General features: G+C 32.8%; 1 protein-coding gene across 3 annotated transcripts in view; it reads left to right on the top strand.

The window, feature by feature from the left end:
* The window catches only part of Orco (odorant receptor co-receptor), a 93240-nt gene extending 78918 nt beyond the window's left edge, over positions 1 to 14322 (top strand). For 2 of the 3 annotated variants that reach the window (XM_069835279.1, XM_069835278.1), the window contains exon 7: positions 1315 to 1524. In XM_069835279.1, the coding sequence (XP_069691380.1) occupies positions 1315 to 1524 (210 nt within the window). Of the gene's footprint in view, positions 1 to 1314; positions 1525 to 7513 lie in introns of those variants that run through there. The other variant, XM_069835281.1, reaches the window with a different exon arrangement.
* The last annotated feature ends 1352 nt before the right edge of the window (positions 14323 to 15674 follow it).

The raw sequence follows: 15674 nt of genomic DNA, 5'->3' as shown, positions 1-15674 counted from the left end.
TATTTTTAAATAAAGCATAATAATAAGTTCTACTGTTTGACATGCATGAACTTCAAATTTTTTCTTTGTATTTTATGAAAAAAGATGAATTGCCTGGACATGTGGGGTTTCTGCAATTCTTGACTCGTAATAAAGTTTTATTTCGTTAAAACAAATTTTAGATGAAGAAGACGGAGAAGGACAATTTTTTATCTTATAAATAACTTTAAATGTACAGTATTTTTAAACCAGGAGTCGCCCTCGGTAGCGTAGTTGGTATAGCGCTGGCCTTCTATGCTCGAGGTTGCGGGTTCGATCCCGGCCGAGGTCGATGGCATTTAAGTGTGTTCAAATGAGACAGGCTCATGTCAGTAGATTTACTAGCATATAAAAGAAATGAAATTCGGCACACCGGCGACTCTGATATAACCTCTGCAGTTGCGAGCGTCGTTAAACAAACCATAATTTAATTTTTTTAATCAGGAAATTGAAAAACATTCAATAATAGAAAATTATATATGAACAGTATATTCAATTACTCACCCTAACCCTATAAAATAAAAAGAAATGCAAACTGGAATGTTTTGTTTGTAAAAAATTCCATATACTCTTGACAGATTTGTGGTGTTTCTGTAATTTCCTACAGTTCACTGTAAGTTATTGCTGGTGTGAAATCTTCACCGAGCACTGGACATGTGGGAGATCTGCACCACTTGGAAGACTTATGTCTGCATATTACAACCATATGACATACTGAATTTGAGAAAAATTGTGACTTGTGGGGTTTCTGATATTCACGATTTAATTGTAGCTTTAATTTAACATTAAGCTTATTCAAATAGGGACCAATATAGCAATGATAATTATGGAGCTAATACAACATAGGTCAAAGAGAATGGCGAATTATCGAAGGGAACATGCTCTATATTAAGTTTCCCATTATACAGTAAACCTCACGGAATAAACTAGAAATCAAACCTCTGTAGTCTTGGTGTGGAGACGTCACTGGATCACAATAATTATTGTGACCAACACTCGTGTATTTAATCAGTTTTAACTTTGAAATACTAATATTAATTTACAAAACAACTCAATACAAACAAATAAATGATGATAAAAGAACCTTCATTTGACTATCTATTCATTATGAATCATTCAATAAGTGAATAGCATATAAAAACAATCAGTGGCTACAAGTACTTTCACTAATGTTAATGTTACATTCTACATAATTTAGCAGTGTTTATCATTAAACCTTTTTGCCAGTGACGAATTCACAATTTCTCTCTCCACTTTCTGTCACAAAGATAAGTAATTGAATGGTGTTGTCCCCAGAGCTCGTCTGTGATGGAAGCTGCCTACAGCTGTCAATGGTACGACGGATCGGAGGAAGCCAAGACGTTCATTCAGATCGTGTGTCAGCAGTGTCAGAAGGCCATGAGCATCTCCGGAGCCAAGTTCTTCACTGTGTCGCTCGACTTGTTCGCTTCGGTAAATCAGATCATTGGAAAGTTGTATCACGTCTGCACTATGCAGAGTACCTGAAAGTCACTTTGTTTCGTACAAACTGCAATTAATATTAAATATAATGTGATAAACATACAAGCACGCCTGCATACATATATGCATACAACATACAAACATACATACAACATAAATACATACATACATACATACATACATACATACATACATACATACATACATACATACATACATACATACATACATACATACATACATACATACATACATACATACATACATACATACATACATACATACATACATACATACATACATACATACAGCCTACATACGTAGACAAATACACATTATAAATACATACATATAACATACACATACGCATGTTTTAGGCACATGTGTTAAGACTGGTTCACAATAAACCGGAAACGAGAACGAGAACGGAAAAATTGTTAAAACGTATATATTTAAGGGGAGAGGATGGTATTTTTTTTTTGGTGAAAAATGAGTAAATTAAAAAAAACATTTCTTTAAAATACTCTGTGATATATGTGGAATGCATAGAATAACATGTTGTGGGTATTTGTGTCCTTATCGAATGTTGAGTCACTATTTGTAAACTTTCTGTGTTAAGGATTTTTAAATCACTCGCCCACTTTTATTGTTGTTTCCGGTAAATTAAATTGAAAAAAAATTCTTTAAAATACTCTTTGATATGTGTGGAATGAATTGCATAACATTTTGAGGGTATTTGTGCCCTTATCGGATGTTGAGACGTCATTTTTAAACTCCCTCCGCTATGGATTTTTAAATCACTCGCCCCCTTTTATCGGTTTCCAGTAACTTCACGTTTTTGCTACATTGCCAGACAAAAATGGATATAATTTCTGAACTATTAAAGATACATGCATGAAATTTAAAACACACATTCTTTAGACGATTAGGAAACTTTTCTCTGTAACATAATTTTGTTAGTTGATTTCATTTTAAAAATACGTCCGTTTGTTTGCAAGAAAGGAAATCAGAAAATTGTTATTAAATTTTAATTATTTATTTTACAAATGTAGGGACCAATATCAAAATTCTGTTACAGACAGTTTGTAGAACTTACTTTTGCAAATACATTGAAAAAAACTGTTTGAAACTATCTTTAAAAACGGTTTAGATATATCGGTTTTAGTACAATCCTGCATTAGGTATATTTTTTTTTCAAATTTAGGCCCCCAAATATTTTTTTTTTCAAAATATTTATATCTGGTTGAATTGCTACAGCTATGAGCTCTCTACATACAAAAAATTAGTATTTTACACGAAATAGGAAAAAAGTTTAAAAAAATACCATCCTCTTCTCTTAAATGTGAGCATTCACAATTAACGAGGAGCTTGCCGGAGCCCGGGAACGGGAACGTGAGGTTCCCCAAGTTTCAACTTTGTCGTTCTCGTTTCCGATCACATCCTACTAGATTCATTCTGTTGCTATGATAAAGCTATTTGATCGTCGTCTATCTTGTAGCACGGAAGCCATGACAATTTCTTCTTCATGCATGGTTTCTAACTAACTCGAAAATTCAGTAGAATCACTTTCAATATATGCTAACGTGTATATGTGACCAGATTACCACGTGAATTGAATTCTCAAATATTCTGTGTCATGAATTCTCAAGTTGGTTAACCTATATTTACGTTGGATGGTTTGTTCTCATGTAACAACGTCATTGGTCAATTGTACACATAAAACATCAGAGTGCGTAATATCGACTTTACATATCGTTATTTTCATACATCGATATGCATAGCAGTTTCCATTCTTGGTTTATTCTGAATCAAAAATCTTCACTTTCACGTCCTCCGTTTCCAATTCTCGTTCTAGTTCTTGTTCCCGGTTTATTGTGAACCAGCCTTTACTTCGATTTATGACATACTGTATATGAATAAATACAGATAGGATGGTACTAAATACCCTAGTGCCGAGTGAAGAAATATAAATTTTATGTTGCCAAACATTATAGCTCGACAGTAGCATTCTTTCTTATTTATTATTGGACTCTCAGTTGTTTCCGAAATTGAATAAACATGTATGAGACCTTTTTGCCATTCAGTTGGACATGAACAAAAGACGTTCAAACGTTAGCTACGTCTGGGTAAAGCATCTTTCTTCCACCGGGACTTGGATTCACAAGTCTGCTTCAATGAAATAGCAGTATCAGACAAGAAATCTCCATTATAACTAACTTGTCAACGAACCTCATTTTTCTGACATTCCTCGCATATAAAATTGTGGGAATAACTCGTGTGCGAATTGCCAGAAAAACTTTCCTAATTGAATTATAGAGCGTTCTTTAATTTTTAAGAAGGTGGTCGTAATAGTTCCGATGTTCTTTCCCCAGAAAAAATGGTTGCCATTGTATGTATTTGTTTCGTGTGGGGATTACGTTTTGACGCATTGAGAGATTTCAGCTCGGAGATGTTTTTCACAGAATGTTATTTATTATATATTTTAGAGCTTCGTGTACTGACTTGTTTTTATTTTCGTGGTAAATGTTGAAATCAGTTTTTTGGCAGTTGAAATCTAAATCTACGGGTTGTAGATACAGAATGAAACAGCCACACTAGTCTCCTACCTCTCTCACGGTGGCTAATTCACACGATTTCTTTCGAGGTTCTTTGGTCATAGATTCGATTGCGATATGTGATAAAATGTATCACTTACGTTATAACTAACATCGCGCGAAAATTTCTATTTTATGTCCAGTAGCATTAAAAATCAGGACATGTATGATTTTTTACAATGCCTGGCAGGATGCAGGACACACCTAAAAAGCAGGACATGTCCGGCGAAATCCGGACGTCTGTATAGGTCTCGCAGGTACGGATTACCGACGGAAGGAATGCGAATCAAACACTGCGATAAGGAAGAGCGGGCGAGAGGAAAGGTCACTAGATAACTTTAATGATATTCAAGAGTACAGTCGGAAGAGAAATGACATCGATAGAATCAGTCTTGCGTTGTGATAGTTACATTACGACTTTAGTTTGTTCCATTACATGTGAATGCGTGTCTTGTATCGCACGGTATTATTATTATTTCATTCGTAAACATATGTTGCGCTTTTAATTAGCTTCGAATTTTTCTCTTGCTACGTTATTTATTTCCACAGCGATGTCCTCATTTGTTAATCTTCTTGGAAGAGACAGTACTTCCATCGGCTCGCACCTCTCCTCCCTCGGCGTGCCTACATACACACGTCAAAACAGACAGCAACGCCACCATTGGTTTTCGGTAATCGTTTCTTGCGCGAGCTATAACCCTATTCATAGGGGATTTATTTTTCATGGAAGGGAATCCCTTGTCGTGGTAACTCCTTGAAATAATCACTGGTGAAAGAAGAAAGTCTATTGCTATTGCTACTGTATAGTTGCATATGAGATAGTGACGAAATACGAAAACGTTCAATAATGAATATATGCTGGAAGCTGTACATCATTTTTTTCGAAAAGCAGCTTTGGTGTCTACACCCAGGTTTCCGGTTTAATTTCTTTGAAGTACGTATGACGTACATACTAGCGTACTTAGTCTGGAATGTTTTTTATACTGCATCATACGCCCGCTTATGCAAGCGAGGAGAGCCCCTCCTCGAAACGATATTTCACTCCGTTCGGCAGCTCAGGGACGCAATATCGGAAAGTGGGACTAGTCGATACATGTCGGGCCAAGTCTATCCACTACCGTGATGATGCGCAGCTCAAAGGGCACAGGGGTAACCGCTATTACCATTAGCATCTCCACAGCCACCATCGCCACTATTACCTAGAATCATCATTAATACTAACAATCTCCGACATCAGTATGAACACCGCAATCATCGCTACCTCAACTACCACAAGCAATATCATTATCATTGCAACCATGCTTGATATTAAATTAAAGGTTGTCGGGTTCAAAGCTAGCAGAGAGTGATACAATTCTTACCACGATCTTCGACTCTATTGTAAAGATTGCTTTTACGTAGAGTTTCGCCATTGAAAGATGATAGAACTGTGATCAATAACAGTGCATCATTTTTGGACAGAAAACTTAATGAACCTAGCCTACGATATATTTAGTTCATCTTTCAATATGAATTAAAGTTTTGTGACTGTAAGGTATGAGCCAAAATAGAAACTATAACGTCAATATAGAGTTGGTGTGAAACCTAGGAACCATTCCATTAAATGTGCCAGTCATGTCAATTGATGCCCATAGGAGCAAGCGCGCGCTTCAGAGCTCAGGAGAGCCTGAGCGCTTTACAGCGGAAAGGAAAGAGACAGACGAAAGAGGTAGTATATGCCGCTTGGTCGAGCTATATTCAGGGATGGCCAGCACTGATTCAATAGATAAAGGGAAGAGAACGTATTAAAATTGTAATCGTGTTAATTTTTAAATTTGTCTGAGAAATATAAGTGCATTACATGAATGCCAGTTTTAATTTTAATATTCATTTTTCACAAGTTTGATTGTTTTGTTCAAAATAAATATTTTCTCAACTTTTTTTATAGAAGAGTGAATTTTTCAGATATATGCCTATTTATTTAGCCTTACAGAATGTTTTCGTAAATCTAATATACTGTAAATACGTATTACTGTAGATGGTGTATTGAAAATTTTGAAAATATTCGCATGGAAATTGTCTATAAGTTAATTAATTAACAAAGTAAAATAAAAATGTCAGCTCTATAGCTTCAGCACATTTCGAGAAAATAATTTAATATTCTGATGATAGGAAGTTTCTCACCAATATCACCTTGAAAGCATAATGCGATAAGAATTTTGTTATGGAATATTAGTTACACTTAAAACATATACAGCACCTAGGTAACTTTGCTTTGTACAGTAATATTGTTTTGATTAGTTTATTGATTAATTTATAAGGCTGAAGGTACCATCAATATCAATTCCAACTTATCATGTCATACTCAATCTCTTTTTTTGGGATATCACTTTCTTTATGAATGATGTCTTTCGTCCATTTAGTACAGTATAGTTGCACTACTATGGAATTTATGTGAATATTCCTTCTTAACTCTTTATTATGTTATTAACATTTAAAACACAACTGCAATATTAAGAATTTCGTATTAGCACTTTTGTTTTACAGACAATATAGATAATATCAAACAGAAAGAGGCCATATAAAAATAACGACATAAAATTTCATATTCCATTTGAAGTTTGTGCACCACTGTTTTTCTTAATCCAACAGGCTGCTTATTCATATACATAACCCTTCCCCTTCCTATACTTAGCGCTTGATGCCCGCGCACGACGTCAAGGTCAGAAAAAATGCGCTTGCTTTGACATCACTGAAATGATGCCACCTTTCAAAAACTGCTGAGCTGAAGAAAACCCTCATCCTCAAGGATCGAGGGGCAAACCGAGATTTTTTTTTTTAATTCAGTCTACTTTCTATCAACTCACTAGTCAAAACAGTCAATATAAAATTCAATATTTTCCATTTAAACAAGAAAATAATTTTAAACCAAAGTGTCAATATTAATAATTTAAGCATAAAGAATGCTTTTTATCACTAATTGTCCTCTTCAACATTTACATGGAGGATTTGGTGAACAACTGTTTTCAGAACATGGGAGGGATGATAGGAGAAAGAAGAATAAAGTGTATAAGATTTGTTGCTGATATCTTGTTTTTAGCAGGAGAGAAGATAATACTAAGGTAGCCATACCAATAAGGTAAATGAAAGTAGAGAAACAAATTTAGCCATTACGTCATTTGTGTTCTTTTCTTGCCACTTGTAACTCTTGTTATTAGTAATATTGAAACAGTGGTATTTCCACATCCTTTGAAAATTGAACACATGTTTATTTATACTTTTTTATTCAGAATATTACAAACTACCACAACCTAAAATATTTACTGTTCTTCTTGAATCACCCTGTATATCACCTGGAATTTATAAAAATGGTTGCACTTGTACAGGAGGTTCCCAGAATATTTCTTCAATTGCCTGACAAAGTTGCATGCCAGTATAATTATTTTGATGATGTGTTGCAGGTGCTGGGTGCCGTGGTGACATACTTTATGGTGCTGGTGCAACTCAACTAGACCTACAACATCACATTCTACAATATTCTTTACGTTTCAGTATTACAAGTAATTTCTTCTGCAAATTCTGAAAGGCAATGATATTGCGAAGATGTCGACTATTAAGTAGGAAATATGACACAAAAAATAGTTGATTTCTATGGTAATGTAGTCACCATGCTTTCCAAAAGACCAAAGGTTCGAAGATTCAAACTCGGTTGACGGCAATAGCTATCAGTAGCCTGAATTCCTGTTGGAATGGAAGAGATCGTGAGGTGGTGTCGTTGACTTTGGGCATGTGAAAGAAGCATGTCTTTAAATTGGAAGACTCCATGAAAAATTTAAAAGTCATGCATCGTTCTTGGCTATAACCCATTTCGACTAATCGTAATTTTCGCACCTTATCCTATTATCCAGTGTCAAGTATTCAAGACTATAGATGCTCCTTCCCATCAAAAATGGAATTATGGAACCAGATAGATCAGAAATCTTAATATATCTTCATAGATCTTCAGATATCATGTTGCTTTGCATTTTCAGCCATTATTATAACATAAATTAGTAATGGCCTAACAACATCTCAACGGTCAACATAATAATATCGATATTAGAACTAATGTTTATGGGTTGAAACTCGATCCAGGACGACAGATTTTTAGAGTAAAAATCATTTGCATAGTTTCTTCCATAAAGAAAGGTAATTCTTTCTCGTAGAAGCGTGAAATAAACTTGGCCCTGAATGAGATATCTTCGGGCCGCTTTTGACCCAAAAACTGTACTGCTTAGCGAAAGTGTTCAAAATCTGCTGAAAGCACGAAATATATGTGGAGAAATATAAGGGTAATGAAAATGTGATAAAAGTAGAGAGAATCTCAAACAAAAACAATCTTTAGAAAGCTTCTTTGGAAAAGAAACTGAGGTCGGAAGACATGTGTCACTTTTACGGCCCGTATAAAATAAAGACATTTAAAATAATCGTAAAGAAACATTTACAGCATGTAATAATTCTTCTCTCCACGTCATCATTCTATTTCAGAGGTTAATGAAATTCTGCACACAGGTGCTCCAACATTATAAGTGATTTTTTTTAATTCCTAGGTCACCTGAGAGCATAACTAATGTAAGGACTACAATAAGCCATAAGTCATTTATTTGTATAAGTCAAGGTTGAAATAATAGGAAGAATTAAAAATAGGAGAGAACGCTCAATAGCGCTGTAGTTAAGGCATTGCGCTGCAAGTTGGAAGGTCGCGGGTTCGATTCTGCTTGGATTCTCTCCCTTGATAAAATTATTGTGGTCTCAGTATGGCCCTTAGGTTCAGTCAGCCTCTAATATAAATTGAATACGGTATCAGGGGAATTTCTTTGGTGATAAATGCGGCAAGCACGTAGGTTTAATGCTAATGTGCTGTTGCAAAGTTGGGAGCCTTAACTTTTCTCTCGCCTCTGCGTCACCATAGTCTTTAATTAGAATCACTTTATTTTAATTAAAGATAAATTGTATTGACGTAGTGAATAATCACTCTTACTTTCACAACCTTATTATATGTTTGAAATTAAATTAAGAAGAATTGAACATGTGAATATAGCATCACAAGAAGAAAGAAAAGCGTTCAAGTTAAAGACAACAAGCAAGGTTATAATTGACGTAATAATGTTGAAGAAATCTAACATTACTAAGCATAATAATAATAATAATACTAATAATAATAATAATAATAATAATTTCAAGGAAAAATTGTTCCGGGGCCGGGTATCGATCCCGGGACCCTTCGCTTAGCGCGCGAACGCTCTTCCGACTGAGCTATCCCAGATACTATACACGACACCGTCACAATTTTTCCTGAAAGCCAGATTTGTATAATACATTCGTTACTGGAGGTACGTTAACAGAAAACCACAATTTAAGTCACACAAGTATTTGTGTGCACTAATAGTTGAGTTCTGGCGTCTTGTCAGCTCATTTGAGTCGTGTGGATACAAAGGATAAATTGTGACGGTGTCGTGTATACCTGAAAGTCAGATTTGTATAATAATAATAATAATAATAATAATAATAATAATAATAATAATAATAATAATAATAATAATAATAATAATTTAATCTGGCAGAACTAATGCCAGTAGGCTTTCTCTTCCTCCCAGCTAGACTCTAATTCTAATTAAATACAATAATTGGTTACATAGTTATTACATTACTGGCGAAACAAACACTTAGAACAGTATGTAATAAAACTAATAGTCCAACAAGGAAAATATTTCTTGGCTTTATATGTCAGTAAAATGATGATGATGATGATGATGATGATAACAATAATAATAATAATAACAATAGTAATTAATAATAACAATAACAATAGTAATAATAATAGTAGTAGTAATAATAATAATAATAATAATAATAATAATAGTAATAATAATAGAACCTCTCAATATTTTAAGCACTACATACTCTGAAAATAATAAATTAATATTACAGCCAATTGGCGACAAAGCATATACAGTATAATAAAGAATAAAAAATTTTACCGGTACTAAAACAATACTCCACAAGCTATTCTATAATATCAGTATCAGGTACAGTTGTGTTACGACAAAAACATACAGTAATTATAAAGCAGACAATTGCAAGCAAGAGATCAGACATTCCATTGACAAAAAGACGAGGGAAATTGAGATTATCCTTACAAATATCTAGATTAATTAAACATATAATTTTAATTTGAAAAATGAAAATTGATAAGTACAAATCAGTGTTCCAAGCCATAACATGTAACTTTCTTGCATGAAAGTCTAAATTTATAATTAGTAATTTTTTGAGGAACCAAAATTAAATCGAACATTATTCATTACTGCCTCCGTTGAATAGAACTTTCTGTTGAAACATATTTCAAGATGAAAAATGCAGCTGTCTTGTTCACGGAATTATTGTTCGCAAGTTCAAAAACACTTGGTGATCATAATAGTGAACTTATTGTATGAAATCAGATGTTAAATGTACATTAATGATAACTCTGATAATGTTCTGACCATGGAAGTAAATTATTTAATAAAGTAAAATTTAAACTTTTATTTTAGCTGATAGAAAGTTATTTTTATTAGATTTAACTTACTTATTCATTTGTGTTTATTTGTAAAATTTATTCGCTAATTATTTTCTTACAAAATTTCCCTGTTGTAATAAAGCGTACGAAAAATCACTATGAATAAATAAAGATATTATGTATTCACTGCCTTTCCAAATTTGCTGAACTAATTACAGATACATGTTTTATGTATTTTAGACTAATTTATTTATAACTTAATAACATTTAACATGAGTTACACAAGAATTTAGAATTTTAAGTATTTTATTGTTATTATATCACAACCGGATGTTTTGTAATTTAACAGTGAATGAGTTCACACAATATCATACACAGAAAGCACAAATAGGGAGGAGATATAAGTTAGACCCTATACTCTCACTATGATACTTTCTGATTCTGTTGTGAACATACACTGTTTGAGCATATATTAACTTAATTAACTATTAACATATGAGATAAATTATTATATTAATTATAAGATAATATTCTTAATAATTTATCAATAATCTTATCTTTACTATCTGTGATAATAATAGATTAAATATGTAATTTCACAAGCTACCTGTGTTGTAGTACGTACCAGCACTCCGGAAAAAAATAAAAACAATCGTGTAACAAAGCAATACTAATCATGCATTATCAAAAAACATGCAATAGCCTGACAGAGGGATAAATTCTTTGGAGACTTAATGTGACTGTAGCCGAGTGCAAGGCGAAAACTTTGACTGTTACAGTAAAGAAAAACTTAACTTCCCTTTTTAAATTATATAAAGTGGCCTTCTATAAAACATTAAATTACAAAAGGCGATGAAATTTTCAGGGACAATAAAATCCTTCGGAAAGAAACTAAAGAGGGAACCCTACGTGTCTGTTTGTCGCCTGCTTACAGAAAGATATCTTTTCAGAAAGCCTCATGAAACCGCAAAAGCTTCTGATAAACAATGTAGAAAGCAGTGGAAAACATAGCTGCTCATAATAAGCCTATAGTCTGAAGTGAATCCGGGTCAGTTAAATGTGCTGTTATCATGGAGCATCACAGTTTTAATTGGGTGATTTTTTACCTCAGCAATATTTATTTTCGTGCCCAGCTGTTAATATTGAATAGGCTAATGTTAATCATATTTTATCTACTATTTCTCTTTTTAGAGTCTTACGTGTTTCACATTATTTTTATTTTTATGAAGACTTGTGCAAAGGATGCTTGAAAATTAAACTTTGTTTTATTCACAAAATTTGGTTTTGTATTGAGATTTATATTGATACAGTTTTTCATGAAATGGAGCTAATAATCACATGAAACGTTGAGTTACCCATAGTCCAGAAAAAAATTATAGAATTGCCTGGCAGTTATGGGAAGGGGAGATATTTTATTACAAACATTTAATAAGTTGTGAAATACATCGTAAACACAGTAATTTCTGGATGTTTTCATGAGCATATATTTTTTAACTCAAATACCGTACATTGTTGATTTTGAAAGCGAAAAACATAACCTTAAGAACTAATATATATATATATATATATATATATATAATGGCCTCGATTTGGCTGATTAATCTATATTTTGTCAGAGTATTTTCATTACTAGTATTATTTTAGTATTTGAATTGGTCGTGAACAAGTCCTCAGATGAAATTGGTCAGATTAAAATATATTTTTATGATGAGTTCATAATAATAGCACATTTAATATAACAGTACTCTATTATATTGCAATTTATTTCATTTTCATACATCTTGTAGCTGCTTGTGGCTTGTTCCTTAGTTCCTAGTTGCTGGAGATCTACGTATATTTTCATCTTCTGGTTGCATCATGACAGAGAAATAACTCATGAATTGGATTCAGAACCTAGAAGCAATCAAAATGGTGTAAGTAAACATAATGATCTTCCATTGTTTCTAAGTTTCATTGATATATGTTCCACTATGTTCTATCTGTATAAGAAATGTTTAGATTGACCTACATGAATGCAAGCCCATCAACACTTGATGAAAGAACTCCTCCTTCGTTCAAATATAACAGGTATCAATAGAATTCGCATGCAACTTTGTTGAAATCTTTGGAGAAATTATTCAGTCTTACAGATTGGCGTGTAATAAAAATCACTTGAAATATGTACATAATAATAATAATAATAATAATAATAATAATAATAATAATAATAATAATAATAATAATAATACTAAACTGCCCCCCATTGAGGGTAGCCCTTACGGACTCAGTATATCCTAAAAAAAATTATTATACATATGTAAACATAGGTATTAAATTTAAAAGAAAAGGGGGGAACAAAGAAAAGGGCGTGAAACATTCCAGTTGCTATTAATGTGGCACCATGTGATTAATTAGGATTTGGCAGGATTTTTTTAACACAATTATCACAATGTCATCCCTCAAAGATGTTGGCAGAACAAATTTCCGTCGAAATTCTTCGAAAAAAGCTAGTATAGTCCCTCGAGCACCTATGAGCAAGCCGAATACCTCAACGTGAATTAAGGCATATTTCAGCTTGAAATAGTTGACTGTAGGCTCATAGATCGACTTCGTCTCAAGGTGGACCTCAGATGACTGATGACATACTTTTTAAAATGTTTTATTGTTTGGTAGACGACACGTCTTGTAATTGTTATTCAAGCCTACAGATGAGATGCATACCTGCAATTCCCTGATTTTTATAAAATAGTAGTAAGCTTAATTCGTAATTTTCTATCAAGAGAGCCAACATATATGATTAGATATAATTTACATTACTCTCAGTAAGACCTCCTATAACACATAAAGCATCCTTTGTAAACATTTGAATTTGACTACCTATGAAATGGTTTCTGGAGCAGAGATATGGGCGTAATTTTTTACAGACCCAAAAATTTTGTTTCTGGATCTGTATAGAAAGAAAATCAAATCATTTGCATGTATACCTTTGATTGATTTTGGGTCCTTAATCCACCTCGCAAGTAGTACACACGTGTTATAATACACTCTGAATGATGTGCGTGACAAAGTTGATGAAGTAGAGCGTGTTGTGAGGTAATATCTTTGAGGAAACATGGTGTGTGAGATAGTATGATGGGAAGAATGAGGTTAAAGTTGAAAACAATTAACACCACTTATGTCTATAGTTCAAATCGCGCACAAAGTTTATTCCTAGATTACTAAACAGTTAGATCTAAGTGCAGTGGGCCAGGTAAAGTGTTTATATGTGTACATAGAGATGAACTTGTAAATATTTTCAAGAATCTACGTCTTATTGATCTGTTTATAGCTGTATCTGATGCTACACATTGATTGTACTACAAACTCCATAGATATCAAATTTTGTGACTTGTTTCTAGAATAATAGATTTAAATAACGTAATTAAATTTCTTATGACTGCAAACACTCATTACCGGTATATTTTATCTCAGCTGTCCAATTATTTAGAAGATACAAATGCAGTTAATAAGCATTTATAATTGAAATATAGAACATATCTTTAAATATATATATATGAAGGACGCAAAGTGTATAGGTTAGGCGTGCACAAATTTGATATTTTGTGATGGCATTCAGGATGCCTGAGACAATTGAAGTGTGAATATTAACTTTTATTATAACTCTATTTTAAGATATATAGTTTATAATGTGTATACACTTTATGTAATGTTCCTCACTAAATAAAGTTTACTCTATTTGAGAACATTATTATACAATGTCGGAAAATTTTACTATGACTATTACACTTTTACTACGTCATACTACTTTTGACCAATAAAACGGTACGGAACAATGTGTTTCAACCAATCATGGCTGCTTATCCTAAAATTTTTGTCACCTCTCTAGCATTTGTTTTTTATCACCTCTCTAACATGTATTGGTTTTTATCACCTCCCTAGCATTTGTTTCTTTGTTTGCCAACATTATACTTTCAATAATTTTAAAATGATTAATGTTTATTTCATCATCCTTAATTAAAACTTTTCTATTATTTATCTTGTTTATATTATTTATGTTATGTTGTAACTTCTGCTATGTGAGATTATGAATAGTTACGTATCAGAGATTATTTAATATATGTGTATTGATAATTGAAGTGGAATGCAACTGTTTTAATAAAAATTAAACTGAATCAACAAAGCCTTCTTGACCTTCAATCGCCCATAGAGTTCAACGAAGATTGTATAGCTGGCACAATTGCTAACAACAGAACAGCACATCATAAGAAATTACTAACATCTAGCAAAATATTTGTAATGATAAGATGATACAATAATCATTTGAAGCCAGTTTAGTATTTTAGTAAGTCAATTAATATTTTATTGTATTAGAGTACTTTATTTCTTCTAATATTTATATACTTTCTTCTAATCGTGTAATAGTCAATTAAATCCCACTCCAGTTTTGAGTTTCTCTAGATAAATAAAATTCTCTATGATATTACTATTGATAACCACTCTTGTCTTCTTTCAATTTTCTTTCTTCTTTCTACAGTAATTGCTCATAATTTTCGTCGGCCTCTTCGTTATAAACACTACCATTATAATAGCTTTCATCATTATTTTTCTTTATATTATTAGCTCTAACTTCTTTTTATTTTTCATCCTTATGTTTCATTCTATCATTATTCTTAAAATATTCGTATACATCTTGAACTCCATTTTCCAACTCTTTATTAAAACCGTCATCCTCCTCGTGACTCTCCTCTTTAATCTCATTATCTTTCCCTCCTCCATAATCATCATCATCATCATCATCATCATCATCATCATCATCACCAATTCTTTATTGTCTCTTTGTAATATCCTGCTACTTATCAGTTTTATTTTCATTCTCATAATTTTCTTTTTTTTTTTTCATCCTCATCATCTACTAATTCATTTTCTTACATACATAGTTCCTCTCTATTTTGTAATTATCCTTTTTATAATACTTCTCATTACACGTTTTAGTCCACACCTGTGGAGTAACGGTTAGCGTGTCTGGCCGCGAAACCAAATGGCTCGGGGTCGAATTCCGGTCGGGATAAGTTACCTGGTTGAGATTTTTTCCGGGGTTTTCCCTCAAC

The sequence above is a fragment of the Periplaneta americana genome, chromosome 9 (assembly GCF_040183065.1).
Source record: "Periplaneta americana isolate PAMFEO1 chromosome 9, P.americana_PAMFEO1_priV1, whole genome shotgun sequence".
NCBI classification, from domain to species: Eukaryota; Metazoa; Arthropoda; class Insecta; order Blattodea; family Blattidae; genus Periplaneta; species Periplaneta americana.
This window is presented reverse-complemented; position numbering and strand designations above follow the sequence as displayed.